The sequence below is a fragment of the Poromitra crassiceps genome, assembly GCF_964638095.1.
Source record: "Poromitra crassiceps genome assembly, chromosome: 6".
In the NCBI taxonomy this organism is placed as follows: Eukaryota; Metazoa; Chordata; class Actinopteri; order Beryciformes; family Melamphaidae; genus Poromitra; species Poromitra crassiceps.
The window spans coordinates 2,277,038-2,294,526 of NC_139627.1; the positions used below are offsets into that span (position 1 = coordinate 2,277,038).

A 17,489-nucleotide genomic window follows, 5' to 3' on the forward strand; every position below is an offset into this window, starting at 1 on the left:
TCAAACTTATCCATCTCCCTCTCTCTCCTTCACTCACTATAGCTTCTCTCTGTCTATATTTTAGAGTATTATGTTATTGTGCAGGGGAGCTGCACACATAGAGCATTATGACTTTCTTCTATTGAAGGCACAGCTCACCCTAAAATCCAAAATACATATATCCCCTCTCACCTGTAATGCTATTTATCCATCTATATCATTTTGTGTTAGTTGCCTGAGTTTTGGAGATATCGGCCGCAGAGTTTCTGCCTTTTCTCCAATACAGTGGAACTGGATGGCACTCGGCTTGTGGTGCTCAAAGTGCCAAAGAAATACATTTGATAAACTCAACAGCAATGTCTCTTTCCAGAAATCATGACCCCGTTACTCAGGATAATCCGCAGACCTTGTTATGAGCAGTTTCATGATTTTCTTTTGACCGAACTACACCCGCTAGCTGCTAGCTAGATCCTACATGAAACTACCAAAGAAAATAGTTCCTGCATGAAACTGATCACAACAAAGTCTGTGCATTATCTTGAGTAACCAGGTCATGATTTCTGCAAAGAGACATTGCTGTTGAGTTTTTCAAATGTATTTTTTTGGTGCTTCGAGCACCACAAGCTGAGTGCCATCCAGTTCCATTGTATTGGAGAGAAGGCAGAAACTCTGTGGCCGATATCTCCAAAACTCAGGCAACTATCCCAAAACAATATAGATGGATAAATAGCACTACAGGTGAGAGGAAAAATATGTCTTTTGGATTTTAGGGTGAGCTGTGCCTTTAAGACAGAATCGTGCTCTGCTGCTTTAGTTTTGCCATCAATCGAGATTATTGGCATCCAAACGATGAAAATAAGACAGTTGTTGAAAGAGACAATATGTCCACTTTGTCCTGTGGTCATGTGACATGTCTACTCAAATGAAGCCAGGGCCTAAACCTCAGGCACATTTTCCAGAGAACAATGAACAGAACTGTCAGAGAGAGAGAGAGCGATAGAGAAGGAGAGAGAGACAGAGAATTCTACTAAGCACCACTTTGTTCTGCGAGCTAGACATTTTCAGGTTTATATTCCTCTGCTGTAACCCAATCTGTCTTATTTAAAAGGTCTATTTATTGAGAGCTGGCGAAGGCGCTGTTCTGCAGTGTGCCCAAACAATGTCTCCACTCACAACCAACCACGTTACAATGTGTCCACTCACACAACCAACCACGTTACAATGTGTCCACTCACACAACCACGTTACAATGTGTCCACTCACACAACCACGTTACAATGTGTCCACTCACACAACCAACCACGTTACAATGTCTCCACTCACACAACCAACCACGTTACAATGTCTCCACTCACACAACCACGTTACAATGTCTCCACTCACACAACCACGTTACAATGTGTCCACTCACACAACCACGTTACAATGTCTCCACTCACACAACCACGTTACAATGTCTCCACTCACACAACCACGTTACAATGTGTCCACTCACACAACCACGTTACAATGTCTCCACTCACACAACCACGTTACAATGTCTCCACTCACACAACCACGTTACAATGTCTCCACTCACACAACCACGTTACAATGTCTCCACTCACACAACCACGTTACAATGTGTCCACTCACACAACCACGTTACAATGTCTCCACTCACACAACCACGTTACAATGTGTCCACTCACACAACCACGTTACAATGTGTCCACTCACACAACCACGTTACAATGTGTCCACTCACACAACCACGTTACAATGTGTCCACTCACACAACCACGTTACAATGTGTCCACTCACACAACCACGTTACAATGTGTCCACTCACACAACCACGTTACAATGTGTCCACTCACACAACCACGTTACAATGTGTCCACTCACACAACCACGTTACAATGTCTCCACTCACACAACCACGTTACAATGTCTCCACTCACACAACCACGTTACAATGTCTCCACTCACACAACCACGTTACAATGTGTCCACTCACACAACCACGTTACAATGTGTCCACTCACACAACCACGTTACAATGTGTCCACTCACACAACCAACCACGTTACAATGTCTCCACTCACACAACCACGTTACAATGTGTCCACTCACACAACCAACCACGTTACAATGTCTCCACTCACACAACCACGTTACAATGTGTCCACTCACACAACCAACCACGTTACAATGTGTCCACTCACACAACCACGTTACAATGTGTCCACTCACACAACCAACCACGTTACAATGTGTCCACTCACACAACCACGTTACAATGTGTCCACTCACACAACCAACCACGTTACAATGTGTCCTCTCACACAACCAACCACGTTACAATGTGTCCTCTCACACAACCAACCACGTTACAATGTGTCCTCTCACACAACCAACCACGTTACAATGTGTCCACTCACACAACCACGTTACAATGTCTCCACTCACACAACCACGTTACAATGTGTCCACTCACACAACCACGTTACAATGTGTCCACTCACAACCAACCACGTTACAATGTCTCCACTCACACAACCACGTTACAATGTGTCCACTCACACAACCACGTTACAATGTGTCCACTCACACAACCACGTTACAATGTCTCCACTCACACAACCACGTTACAATGTCTCCACTCACACAACCACGTTACAATGTCTCCACTCACACAACCACGTTACAATGTCTCCACTCACACAACCACGTTACAATGTGTCCACTCACACAACCACGTTACAATGTCTCCACTCACACAACCACGTTACAATGTGTCCACTCACACAACCACGTTACAATGTGTCCACTCACACAACCACGTTACAATGTGTCCACTCACACAACCACGTTACAATGTGTCCACTCACACAACCACGTTACAATGTGTCCACTCACACAACCACGTTACAATGTGTCCACTCACACAACCACGTTACAATGTGTCCACTCACACAACCACGTTACAATGTGTCCACTCACACAACCACGTTACAATGTCTCCACTCACACAACCACGTTACAATGTCTCCACTCACACAACCACGTTACAATGTCTCCACTCACACAACCACGTTACAATGTGTCCACTCACACAACCACGTTACAATGTGTCCACTCACACAACCACGTTACAATGTGTCCACTCACACAACCAACCACGTTACAATGTCTCCACTCACACAACCACGTTACAATGTGTCCACTCACACAACCAACCACGTTACAATGTCTCCACTCACACAACCACGTTACAATGTGTCCACTCACACAACCAACCACGTTACAATGTGTCCACTCACACAACCACGTTACAATGTGTCCACTCACACAACCAACCACGTTACAATGTGTCCACTCACACAACCACGTTACAATGTGTCCACTCACACAACCAACCACGTTACAATGTGTCCTCTCACACAACCAACCACGTTACAATGTGTCCTCTCACACAACCAACCACGTTACAATGTGTCCTCTCACACAACCAACCACGTTACAATGTGTCCACTCACACAACCACGTTACAATGTCTCCACTCACACAACCACGTTACAATGTGTCCACTCACACAACCACGTTACAATGTGTCCACTCACAACCAACCACGTTACAATGTGTCCACTCACAACCAACCACGTTACAATGTGTCCACTCACAACCAACCACGTTACAATGTGTCCACTCACACAACCACGTTACAATGTGTCCACTCACACAACCACGTTACAATGTGTCCACTCACACAACCACGTTACAATGTGTCCACTCACACAACCACGTTACAATGTGTCCACTCACACAACCACGTTACAATGTGTCCACTCACACAACCACGTTACAATGTGTCCACTCACAACCAACCGCGTTACAATGTGTCCACTCACAACCAACCGCGTTACAATGTGTCCACTCACACAACCGCGTTACAATGTGTCCACTCACAACCAACCACGTTACAATGTGTCCACTCACACAACCACGTTTTTACTGCTGAACTGGTACAACAATAAACTTGGAGAAAAGCAACAACGACCACTGTGAGATGCGTTGTTTCTATCTGGATCATATGTGGAATCAAATTGCCAAGTGTATGCTGATATTGGCACGCACGTGTTTGCATGCACGCGCTTGTGAGAAAAAGATTGAACAATATGTGTAGTTTATGTTCTGTAGTGATGGAATAGAATCAATGGATTTGTTTTTCTGTACTATATTTACTGTTACCATTTACTGTAACAGAGTAGTCTTCGGATGTTAGATGACAAGAAGATAGACTTTGTTATGATAAATGATTACTGTTAGAAACATTCTTCACTCCTCCCTAGCAAATCATGACCGCAGTAACTACGCCAACACTGAAACTGAGAAAAATAGCTTTAAAGTTTTTTGACTGTCCAGCCAAATTAGATATAGGTTGAAAAGTGGCAATGCGCTTATTAAATATGTATATGTTAAAGTATTTTTTGGGGGCAAAACAAGTATCAATTACTTGACCTATGACCCCAGAAATGCAGATACGGCACTCTGTCTGTGTATTACCTTAAACAGATGTGTAGGTAGTACAAGGGAAAAGCGCAGTAACTACAATCTAATGTGCTTCTCCTGTCTTGTTTTTCATGAGACAATTGTAATCGGTTTTGATTTCGATACCACATCATATCTGTATTTAATTGTTTTATTGTTTACATGTTTAAAACATTTAAATGGATAAGTAACAGATAAATTCAGGGAATCCTTAAGTCAGTTGATGTAATCTTCACCACTGGTGTTGCTTTTTGGTCATCATTCTGACACAATTAATTAATGAGCACAGTTGTTTTATTATCTTAATTTAGAACAGGTTTTCTTTACAAATCAGATTAACTTTTCAGATTGATAATTCATACAAGAACATATACAGTATTACATAGCATATTACAATTATTTTGAATAAAATGAATTACAGACTGAGTCTGAATGCTGATAATTTATGCAGCAATGAAAAAGATTGTCCTGATGAGCTAGGTAGTGATACCAAACAATTATCACTATCTACAGCCAGATTAACACTTCCCAGTGGAGTGGATGATCTCTTATGGATTATTAGCTAGGAATACAGCATTTACCATTTTAAAGACACTGAAGACTCATTCATTAACAATTTGGACAGCTGTCAGTATCCTCTCATATTGGGAATTGACTCGATTAACTAAACAGATTGTGCCATTATGAGTGATTGATATGTTGGGCTTTGTTATGGAAAGAGCGGGAAAATTGCAGTAACTACAAAATCCAACCAAAAACCAGTCTGAAATGCAGTAACTACACCTCAAAGTGTAGTTACTGCGTTTATCTCTGTTTAAGTCCAGCTGAAGCTCTGTGAAAGCAAATCAAAGTGCAGTAAGTGTAGTTACTGCAGTTTTGTCTGGTTTTTGGTTGGATTTCGTAGTTACTGCAACTTTTATACTCTGTTTTCTCAAATATAGAGCAAGACTGAACTTAGAAAATTTGTCACATGATAAAACAGATATCTAAAAGTTCAATTTCAATAATAACTCAATTTTGACCAAAATTGTAGTTACTGCGGTTTTGATTTGGAGGGCAGAGCTCCACACAGCATGTTCACCCGTCCCGCACCAGTCTGCCCTCTCCCCTCTCCAGCATCCTGTTTATCACATAATCTGGCTTAGATTAGTGATCCCTGCCACCCGCACACTTCCCAGTTTCGCGCGCGTGTGTGTGTGTGTGTGTGTGTGTGTGTGTGTGTGTGTGTGTGTGTGTCTCTCCATGTGTCTAGGTCAAGGGTGTTTCATGCCAAGACACTAGAGGGCAGGCAGGGCAGGGTTTATATATATATATATATATATATATATATATATATATATATATATATATATATATATATATATGTAGTTATGTATAGTTATAGTTATATAGTTAGAGTATAGTATAGTATAGTATAGAGTATGAAAGACAATGAGTTGGGGTGGTGGTTGTGGTTGCTTAAACCTGAGCTAAACCTCTGGTGTCACTCCACATTTACTCTTTAGGCTTTAGGGCAAGGTGTCACAATAGTCTACTGGAATTTTTTCTTGTCATTCCAAATTTAATCACAGCGTTGCTCTGATTAAGTAGAAGTACAGTTATTTGTGTAAATAAAGACTGGTAAAGCAGAAGTACTGATTCAACTTAATTAGCCTACTCAAGTAAAAGGAAAAAAGTACAGGCTCTGAAATGTACTCGAGTATAAAAGTAAAAGGTTTTCTGTGCAAGGCGAATAGAAACTCACGTCATATTAATATAATTCAAATACTATTCAACTTAAAAGGTCCCTTCAAAACATATTTTAAGATGCATAAAGACTATACTTTAATCTTCTAGGTTTAATCACTATGACCCACTAGCTCAGAGACTTGCGTTGCTGTCTACCACTTTGGTGCTTGTGTGTTTGAGGCTCAGTGACTTTTGAGGTTGTGGGTTCGATCCTCAGTCAGTTTTCAATGTCGACAGCCAGAGGAAAGAGTCATTTAAAGCCCTGAGGAAACCTCATTCAATCAGTCTGACTTGGTGGCACAGAGAGTAGGCTTGCTGCCTGGCAACGTTGAGACCTCAGTGACTTTTGCGGTCGTGGGTTCGAGCCTCAGTCAGTTTTGAATGGTGACAGGCAGAGGGAAGAGACAAGAGCGCCCGGAGAAGAGCTGTGAGTGTGAAGGGCAGCTAGCTGGTGGTGTGAAGGAATAATACACACAGTGACACCGGGGCCAGAGGTTGTGGGTTCTAATCCCGTTCAGCTGGCACTGCCTGGATCTAAGGGGGGGGATGTTCTCCCCCCCTGACCTCTGCAGAGACATGAGCTGAGGGTTATGAGACAGAAAACCACAGAGTTTAAATTTTACTGACATCGGAAGTATGTTTTGTGTTGTGCAGTATCAGCTGCTATGTGTAAAAATAACTTTTTGAAAAACTGCTCTAGACTCAGTATATGACATGTCTGCATCTCTTTGCAGTCTGTCCACAGTGTCCATTTCTGTGGATCTGTAGGAGGCGCTGTGTCACTCTGTGTATCTGCCTGTAGGAGGCGCTACGCTGGTGATGTTAAAGACAGGGCAGTGCTGTAATATGTCTCCTCCATCGGGAATCGAACCAACAGTCTACCTGTCAGACAGTGACACAGCCACTCAGCCCACTGAGCTATGAGCTGTTGGGAGTTAAGCTTCTGATTTCTACACACTGTATTTACACTGACAATAAATACAATAACATAGCATAAAGACAAGAGTGAGACAGGTGAGATTTGTACCAGTGAGTTGAGCTAGTGATAATTGTATATAATAACAGTAATGGTGACAGGCAGAGGGAAGAGACAAGAGCGCACGGAGAAGAGCTGTGAGTGTGAAGGGCAGCTGGTGGTGTAGAGGAATAATACACACAGAGACACCGGGGCCAGAGGTTGTGGGTTTGATTCCCGCTCCGCTGCCACTACCACACACACACCAGCTTTATGTTGATTGACAGCTGAAATGTAACATTTTAAAAACCAGACAGGTCAAACTTTTTACAGCGGGATTTTGGCCGAACTCTCTTAGTCTCGCTCTCTCTCACTGTCTCTCTATGTCTCTCGATCACATGAAAGTGAAGCTTCCTTCAGGTACAATCAGGACGGTCAGCTTGGGTGGTGGTGGTGGTGGTGGTTGCTTAAACCTGCACTAAACCTCTGGTGTAACTCCACATTTACTCTTTAGGCTTTAGGGCAAGGTGTCACAATAGTCTACTGGAACCCCCCCCCACACACACACACACACACACCAGCTTTATGTTGATTGACAGCTGAAATGTAACATTTTAAAAACCAGACAGGTCAAACTTTTTACAGCGGGATTTTGGCCGAACTCTCTTAGTCTCGCTCTCTCTCACTGTCTCTCTATGTCTCTCGATCACATGAAAGTGAAGCTTCCTTCAGGTACAATCAGGACGTTCAGCTTGGGTGGTGGTTGCTTAAACCTGTGCTAAAACTCTGGTGCCACTCCACATTATAAAAAGCACAAAAAGGCACGCACATCCAGTGAGGGGTTAAAACCAGGTGCAGGACCGAAGTGCAGATAAGTAATAAAAATAGAGTCCGCACACTGGCAGCTGCTCCCAAATATTTATTTGACCTCAAACTTTTTGCAGCGGGATTTTGGCCGAACTCTAGTCTCGCTCTCTCTCACTGTCTCTCTATGTCTCTCGATCACATGAAAGTGAGGCTTCCTTCAGGTACAATCAGGACGGTCAGCTTGGGTGGTGGGGGTGGTGGTTGCAAGGTGTCACCCCCCCCCACACACACACACACACACACACACACACACATACATACACACACACACTTCCTCATGGTGTCACATTGTTTTATGCCCCCACAGGCCCCATGGCTCCTGCATCAAACTGATGAAGATGGGGAAACAGGGGCATCTGATTGGGTGCACCACCTGGGCCCAGTGAACTCATTGGGCTAAAGATGATCTTCAGACCGTTCAGTCCCTCCTCCTTGTTGTAGTTCATAAATTGTCTAAACGTTTACTTTGGTGTAGGATTCCCCTCATGTGTTACTTCCTCGAGCTGGGTTGTAACATATGAGGGGAGTCATACAAGTAAAAGTAAAAAAAATAATGATAATAATTTATTAAGGGAAAATAACTAGACAACACAAATAAACAAACGAACACAACAGAAGGTGCATCGTTAAGGAGGAGGCCAAGGTGCAGCCAATCAGCCTAACGACCCCAACACCAGGCTCCTGCAAGACAGAGCCAGGAGAGTGGGAGGGGTCATCACACGCTGTTTTAGTACAGAAAGTGTATGAACCCAGGTGTAAATGGTGTGATAGGCAGACATTCGGTCACTGTGTTATGGTTGGAATTGTAGTGAAAATAAATGATACCCTTTTTGCTGTCGACCCCCTGGAACCCCTCAAGGACCCCTGGGTATCCCCGGACGGACCCCACTTTGAGAAGAACCACGGTTATAGGGAATGTGTATGATCAACAGCTTAAGAACTGAATTGATTAAAGACCCTATACATTCAGTTTCTAGTGTCCAACTGATTGGCACAGCGGAGGCGTGTCCAGGCCATTTTGACACTTTGATTTCAGGGGGGGCCAGTGCCTCGAAACACTCAGGCAGACAGCTCATATCTGTGTGAGGAGAAGAGGGATTGTTGGGACGTCTCCTTTGACATTGGGTATACTGCCCTCTGCTGGGGGAAATGATCCACATGTGAGTGTGTGCAATATCATATATACAGCACATACTAACTCGGCCTAGTCTTTTCATACACTGTAGGCTACTTATTGACGTTGGATGTCTACATAACACCCTCCAGCACCACTGACAGCTCTGAAATGTCAGGTCAATACCATAAACTGTGTGTGGGAGGGGCTTCCTGTCACCCACACACTTTCGTTTTCACATGAAACTTTCGTTATGATTCCAAGTTGAGTGTGCGTGTGTGTGTGTGTGTGTGTGTGTGTGTGTGTGTGTGTGTGTGTGTGTGTGTGTGTGTGTGTGTGTGTGTGTGTGTGTGTGTGTGTGTGTGTGTGTGCGCGTGCGTGTGTGTGTGTGTGTGTGTGTGTGTGTGTGTGTTTTCACTGTGCAGGGACGGAATTTTGATGTAAAAGGTGGGGGGCAGTGGGCACACATTAGTACAGGCCCGAATCCTCAAAAGGGCTGTAGTTCTTTTTTAGATAGCCGAGGTAGAACAAAACAAAACCATGGTTTGGTTTGTTTTCCCATCATTTTGATATGCCCCCATTGAGCTGATGTGGCTGTTATCTGCTCCTGTCTGCCTCAGATTCCTGAGCTGCCACACTGTCCCCTGCCTGCTGCTGATCCAGCCAAAAACATCACAAAAAGTACTACAGTACATTTAAAACACACGTTTCCACAATACTGTAGTAGTTTAGAGATTGAAATGACATAACCTCCTATACTCTATATGAGCCACTTTTTTAATTTAATTAATTTAACATTCTCATTCTCAATATAAAACGGATGGGACAATAGCCGTGGTACAATGCGATGTACCACATGCCTCTCATATCTTATTTCTTCATTCTATAATTTAGAGAATAAATATAATTTTGTATTTATTTATTATAATTATAGAATAACCCTAGGAAAGCCATACATCGCCTGAATGCCCATAGGACCTCAGGTTTGTGGTTGTAGCTTCATGAGACTGTGATGATCCTAGAGGTCACAACCCCCCCCCCCCTCCCCCTCTTTTTCCAGTGTCTGTATTTAATCTGCCCACATAATATTCTTGATGAGACACTGAATTTGGATCCATACAGGATTATAGGGATAATATTCATTCAGGTCTAGTCTAGGCCTATGCTTTCTTTTATAGGTGCAGGAGCATCCACTGAATAAAAACAAACTTCCATTTAAAGTATTCTCTGTAAATAGCTCAGATCAGATCAGATACAAATGAACAAATCTGTCGTCAACGTGCTCCATGGTGCTCTTTCCTTTCTTGGTCATGTTTAATCACTGCTGCTGTAGGAAGGAAACCGAAAGTAGGCTTGATCATGAGCTCTGTGGCTTTCTTTCACTTTCGCTTCCAGGGCTCAGGGCGCTCCTAGTCCGAACTTTACTTTACCTGCACGCACATTACTTCATTGGTGAGGTCTCTCTGGGTCTCATCTAACTAGATACAAATAGCTCAATATACATTACAGCTTATTTGCACGTAAAACAGCGGTTTTTTAAAAATGGGGTAATATGGATTATTTTTGATTGATTTGCGGTGGAGCTACTCTGCTGTCTGCAAACATGTGTCGTGTCGTTTGGCAAGTAAAAGTCCCTGTAAGATCATCATGACGATGTCAGAGGAGGCTAAGATGCACCTGAAGGAGTGGCTGGTCGCTCAGATCGAGAGTGAACGATATGAAGGTCTGAGCTGGGAGGATGCGAACAAGAGCATGTTCAGGATCCGCTGGAAGCACGCCGCCAAGAAGGACTACAACCAGCAAGAGGATGCCGCTCTCTTCAAGGTCACCATTTCATATTTGTTTTCTGTGCGCTAAAGTCTAAACTCATTTCATGTCATTAGCAGCAGCCACAAACAGTTTCAGCACCTTTAAGTTTATTATGGGATCCATATTAGACCGACTTTTGAGCAACTCATTCTTTACATTCGTTAGCCTACATAAAGCAAGCACTGTAACATCCACAGTTAGGCTACTGGTTGATGACAAAGAAATTAACGGATAAGAAATATATTAGCCCTAAGAATATAGGCAAAATGTAGGCTATAACCTATTATTATTATTATTATTATTATTATTATTATTATTATTATTATTATTATTATTATTATTATTATTGTTATTATTCTTTTCGTTTTTAAAACTAACTACTGAACTTGACTGAAGAATTAGCTAAAATACACCTACTACTACCTACTACTTTGTGAAAAAGTAAGTAGGCTTATATATATATATATATATATATATATATATATATATATATATATATATATATATATATATATATATATATATATATATATATATATATATATATATATATATATATAAGCCTACTTACTTTTTTTTTTTAAGTTACTGTTGTTAATCATTAGTCTACTATTTTGGAATATAATATTTGTTGTGGTGCTCTGGAAGGAGCTGAGTAGCAGGAAGGAGTGGATGGCAAAAAAAGTTAATCAGGCTTTAATTGGCAGAGAAAATTAGGTTTACTCTTTACTTAATTGATTTGAAAAATACAGTTTGTATTGTCTCAAATACATGTGTGAAAATAGTTAACCACTGACAAAAAAAACAAAAAACAAAACATAACTGCTGCAAAATAGCCAAGTTGCTGGAAATGGAATACACAGTATTAGTTTACCCAACAGGGAACTATTTCTTATCCGGTCGATTTACTGGTGTTTCATATTTCATGAGCATGATGTGATATACGTACTGCATTGTGTTCATCAGGCCTGGGCCGTGTACAAGGGCAAGTTCAGGGAGGGCCGGGACAAAGCGGACCCCACCATGTGGAAGACCCGTCTCCGCTGTGCTCTCAACAAGAGCGCAGACTTCCAGGAGGTCCCTGAACGCAACCAGCTGGACATCACTGAGCCCTATAAGGTCTACCGTATCCAGCCGGACAATGAGCTAGCCGGCCCAACAGGTAAATACACAGAAAAGGTGAAATATATTAACTTTAGGTGTGCGGTCACCGGTCAGACATACAGTAGAAAAGGTCTCAATGGAAATCAAGGACCACAATGGAAATAAGCCCTCGGGCTTTATTGTGTTTTATTCCTTTTGAGCAATATGGTTATGTTGTGTTGTCTTGTACGATCCTGCATTTATTGTTTCAATAAAGTTATCAATCAATCAATCAATCTCCTTTTCTCTCACATCCTCTTTGAATTTGTAAGTACAGCACATCTGAGCCGCTGAGCGGTTGGAGGCGGCTTCTTAAACTTTTATTTCCTTTATTTCCAGTGTTGCACACTGATAAGAAAGGAAGAAATCCTAAAGAAGTCAGCTGATGCAATAAAATAACTGACATACATTGACTGTATTTTTGCAGAAGGTGCAATAAAAGAACTGACATTGACTGTATTTTTGCAGAAGGTGCAAAAGTTTATAGGTCAGTCTTTTGGTCTCGTTTGGATTTCTTCCTTTCATATCAGTGTGCATGTTTTTATTCGTTTCTCTGGCCTTTGAATCCACCTGAGACACGCCCGCTAAATCGTAGGACTTTTCTTCAGAGCGTTTGTTCTTCTCCTCAGGGTTTCCCCAGATGGAGAACCAGGTGATCGTCCAGGCCCAGAGGTCTAATTCGCCTCCAAAGAGCCCCAGACTCCTGGACACACAGGTTGGATTAAACAAAAACACCTCAACATGTACCTCAAACACTCAGTCTTTCTCACAGAATAATAGTCTCTCTCAGCTCAGTCCAGATCAGCTCCAATCCTAATAATTGTCGGATTATAATTTATATTGCTCTTTAATTTGGACAGCATATGCTATTAGATTCTGAGCGAGGTGAAGATCAAACTTTCTGTGTCAATTTGATGCATCTACAGGGCATAATATGTCGTTAACAACACACTCCTCAATTTGCCATAATCCTGTTGCCAGTTTTTTTGTATGTTTACTTTGGTTTCTGATTTAAAGATACATTTTCAAGGGGAATCATTTCAAGCAAGAAACGAAGAAAGCAATTTGACTGGTAAGCATCACACAAACACACACAATGTAGCTGGTTATACCCCAATACACTAGAGAGCCGCAGGAATGAGTCCGGAAAACATCCGGTTCTTCAGTTTTCGCCTATGGGATTTTTAAATGGGTTTTTGGCGCAATGCTTCAAATAAGGTCTGTGGTTAACGCAAGCTTATTCAAACGCGAACCAGTGTTCAGCAGGATAATCTTCACACATGAGGACCGCTTTTATGAGTTTTTAAGCTTTTACGTGCCGTTAAAAGGGCGGCTAGCTAGCAAACGGCTAAATGAGACTACACTGTTAAGTTGACGGGGATATATACGTCAATAACGTCATCACTTCAAAGGACGAACACGGAAATTCTCTTTCTCTCACCTGGTTCAGCCCGTTCACCCCGGGGTAATCAGTGCACAGCAGCGCACACAGCAACAGTCCAGGTTGAGTGGTGACGTGACGTGGAAGCCTATGCGACACTGTGTGTAGTTCTGGATTAGCTTAGCTCGAGCTTTTTACTTCTAGGGCTCGCATTTACGCTTCAAAACTCATGAAAGTGGTCCTCACGTCTGAAGATTATCCCGCTGAACTCTGGTTCGCGTTTGATTAAGCTTGCGTTGCCCAGAGACCTTATCTGAAGCATCGCGCCAAAAACCCATTCCAAAATTCCATAGGCAGAAACAGTGAAGAACCAGGAAGTCTGCGACTTCCGCGTTCCGACTACAAAAATACGTCATCCCTGCGACTCTCTATTGTGGAGGAGCATTACCAGACACACAGGTGCCAGTTCTATGTGATCAGGCCCCTGATCACATAGAACTGGCACCTGTGTGCTCTTGTATGTCACCCCTGATGAAGGCAGATTGCCGACACGCGGTGGGTTAAAGCCATTCTTGAAATAAAGGCTTTTTAATTTCAATGGAGACCTGATTGCCTTGTTTTTTTTAGTAGGGCCCTCTGCCTACTTTTGTGTTTTTATGGACAAAGAATAGTCATTTTCATTGACGTCACATGACACAATCAATTTTTATTTTACTTTTTCAGACTACTTGTTATATAATAATAAAGGGAAAATAATAATACAAAAAGAAAATCACAAGCAAAAAATGCATTTATCACAAAGATGAACAACCGGCCAAATTTTGATTTTTTCTAGAGATACACATTTTTTCCCATGCCATCAATCATGCTGCAGCCCCCTGCGGTGTCCCAACCCAGGTTGAGAACCACAGGTTTATGGCCTTGAGCAAGTGCTAAATGAACCCTGTGTCTGCTCTGTTTTAGAGGCTCTGATGAGGGACCACATGTATTGTGATTTAACAGAAAGGAGGTCAGAACGTCACAGCACTGCTCCTCTGACCCTCCTCAGCCTCACACTCACTATAACGGGTAAGAAACCTTGCAGACTCGTTGCACAAGGACACAACTAACTGTCACCGGTAGATGTGGACGACTGTGCTAAACAAAGTTGCGCATTGTGTGTATAGACTTTCGTATGCAGGTGAGGTTGTTCTACCAGGGCCAGATGGTGACGGAGGTGACCACCAGCAGCCCGGATGGCTGTTTTATCCTCCAAGGCATCGTTCTTCTGGGAAACGAGATGATCTACGGGCCCTGTAGAGCCCAGCAGCTCTCCTTCCCTTCCCCGGGCTTGACGTGCCTGCAGCCGGGCATGGCTGAAGCAATAGGCCACCTCCTGTGTCATCTGGAGAAGGGTGTCCTGCTGTGGGTGGCCCCAGACGGGGTGTTCATCAAGAGGTTCTGCCAGGGCCGGGTGTACTGGAGCGGTCCGCTCGCCCCGCACACAGACAAACCCAACAAACTGGACCGAGAAAGAACCTGCAAGCTGCTTGATATGCCGGTGTTTCTCATGGGTGAGGCAGCACATGCACACTTGAACCAGGCTGTTAGTACAGTAGATTACATTCATTAGCTACCCGTCACAGAAATGAAAGGACTTTCTAAATGCGCGTGTTTACGTTTGGTGAATTGAGCTACTTAAGAGTTTGAGATATAATTGCATCAAGCAAACAGGCAATGTGTTATCAATTCAATCTGAATCACTCCCCCCTGCATGTCCACTGTGCACAGAGCTCCAGAGGCATCTTCAGGGGGAGGGGCCTGCACCTCGCTATGAGATCGAGCTCTGCTTTGGGGAGGAGTTTCCAGACCCCAACGTACGCAAAACCAGGAAGCTGATCATGGTGCAGGTGCGTCACGATGATGTCAAATCAGAGGCTAAGAATCATCAGAATGAACAGGTGTGGATTTGGGAGGAGATAGAGAGGCAAAGTGACCGCCTACTTCCTGCTTCCTCCGCATTTATTTTCCCATCCACATTTCGTAAAATGCGTATAAAAATAGTTTTACTGGTTCAAACCAAACGGTACAGATATATTTAGAAACAGGAAAGATTGCATAACATTTCACTGGGACCAAAACATAAAAAGAATGCGGGTTTAAAGAAAATATTTTTTCGATGTTGTTTTTTTAAGTTTGGGTCTGAGTGAAATGTTCTATGGTCTCTCCCGATTATAGCGTTAGCTGAACTGTTTGGTTCGACGAAGTACAACTATTTTATAAGCATTTTACGAAATGTCTATGGGAAAATAAATGGTGGATGAAAATGCTGAAGCAGAGAGTGCCTCTCTATAAGAGGACATTGCCCCCCCGCGCACCCCTCCCCTCCATTTCAACAACAAAGGCATGGCAAGGCAAACAACTTAGCCTGTGTGTAGAATATTTTGCTTATTGTTAGTTCTGCAGGTCAGTGGTTCAGTTCAGAAACTCTTACTGTATTTCACATTGACCAATAATTGTCATGCTTCTCTTAAATGATGTAAATGTATATCTTTGTTTCAATGTTGCTGATGAAGCAATTAAGGGGAAACAGTTGCATTATATCAGTTCTATAGATAGTTCATTATATCAGTGTGTTCTGCTGAAATGAAGCCTAGACCACCATTTGAATGTGAATAGACCTCACACACATTAGCATAATTATGTAATTGAAAATTATTCTACTATTTCACGTATTGTCTCTCTGAACAAGAGCATCAGCTGCTACATAAACAAAATGGACTGTGTAACAGAGGCAGTTCTGTAGATGACCACTAGAGGTCCTCATAAGCATGCTGATTGTGTATTCCCCGGCGTCCTGGTGGGCAGGTGGTGCCCTTGTTTGCTGTAGAAATGCTGCACAGATTCCACGTTGGAGAGACGGAGGAGAAGCGGTGTACTCTCACCATCAAGACAGAGAGAGACGAGCTATAGGAGGAGAAGCCAGTCAAGCCCGCACCAGGGTAGGCACGAACAGTATGAGACGCCTGTCAGCATCATGATCAAAGACATTCTATCAGCAGAGCAAACAAGACAAGCACAAGTATTCTCACCGGAGATGTATGTTCTTAAGTATGTATGTAAGAAAGGAATTATGTCATTACTGGCACAGCATTGTGAACCTATTTACAGTGTGTGCAGCGACAATTCACTGTAATGCTTTCTTGCATTCACTTGATAATTAAAGCTCCTTTTTCACTTTGTTAAATCAAACAGACAAAACATGCTAATGAAATAAGTAATGGCAATGTTATTTTTTTTGTATTCCTGCAGTTTTAGTAAAGCATGTTCCCTATATATATATATATATATATATATATATATATATATATATATATATATATATATATATATATATATATATATATATATCATGAATGATTATTTAAGCATTATCCTATTCTATACAGTGCTGTGCAGGGAATAAAATGACACTTCCAATTAAATCTATAAAGCTTTTTTCCTTTATTTCTAGCGAACATCATATAACAGATTCACAATTTTAAAAATATACATTTTTATAGCTATAACATTTACAAAGAAAAATCAACAGGTAAGGTTCTCGTTTTGAAAATTCAAAACACAAAAAAAAAAAAAAAAAAAAAAAAAAAACTAAAGTGAGAGAGTGTGCTGAATCAGGAGATACCCGTATCTGAGTTTAAAATACTTTCATCTTTTTCCCTGCCTTCAAACATATACAGTACATAAAAAATGAAATGGGAACAGAAGCGTACAGTACACAGGGGTCAAGAGTATTCACAAAGCATCAAGTTCCAACGTGTTATTAGCACCATTACTCCTCAGCCGTACTGCACTTCTGACGCCTTCTGTCATTCAGTTTGTGATGGAGAAACACCGTGAGTGTAGAGGCGATATGACACAGACCTGTCTGTGTGTGGGCGGGATTGTCTGTTACGCAGTTTTCATTTAGTGTTCTTCCTTTCTTAGAGATAATGTTAAGA

General features: G+C 42.1%; 1 protein-coding gene across 2 annotated transcripts; it reads left to right on the forward strand.

The window, feature by feature from the left end:
• Positions 1 to 10,576: 10,576 nt before the first annotated feature.
• On the forward strand, positions 10,577 to 16,814 carry irf10 (interferon regulatory factor 10). Of its 2 annotated transcripts, none has more exons than XM_083638591.1 (8): positions 10,577 to 11,000; positions 11,952 to 12,147; positions 12,758 to 12,843; positions 13,146 to 13,200; positions 14,473 to 14,577; positions 14,676 to 15,062; positions 15,280 to 15,398; positions 16,357 to 16,814. In XM_083638591.1, exons 1-8 carry the CDS (start codon positions 10,824 to 10,826, stop codon positions 16,459 to 16,461), a joined length of 1,230 nt encoding a protein of 409 aa, XP_083494717.1. In that variant the 5' UTR covers positions 10,577 to 10,823; the 3' UTR covers positions 16,462 to 16,814. The 2 variants fall into 2 exon arrangements, with proteins under 2 accessions (XP_083494717.1, XP_083494718.1); XM_083638592.1 differs by having other exon boundaries at positions 14,512 to 14,577.
• The last annotated feature ends 675 nt before the right edge of the window (positions 16,815 to 17,489 follow it).

Bases quoted from the DNA above. Each gene is read 5' to 3' on its own strand.
- irf10 (XM_083638591.1), top strand. From the start codon at position 10,824: ATGACGATGTCAGAGGAGGCTAAGATGCACCTGAAGGAGTGGCTGGTC. The intron at 13,201-14,472 runs GTAAGCATCACA...GCTCTGTTTTAG, and splicing joins CGAAGAAAGCAATTTGACTG to AGGCTCTGATGAGGGACCAC. The intron at 15,063-15,279 runs GTGAGGCAGCAC...CACTGTGCACAG, and splicing joins TATGCCGGTGTTTCTCATGG to AGCTCCAGAGGCATCTTCAG.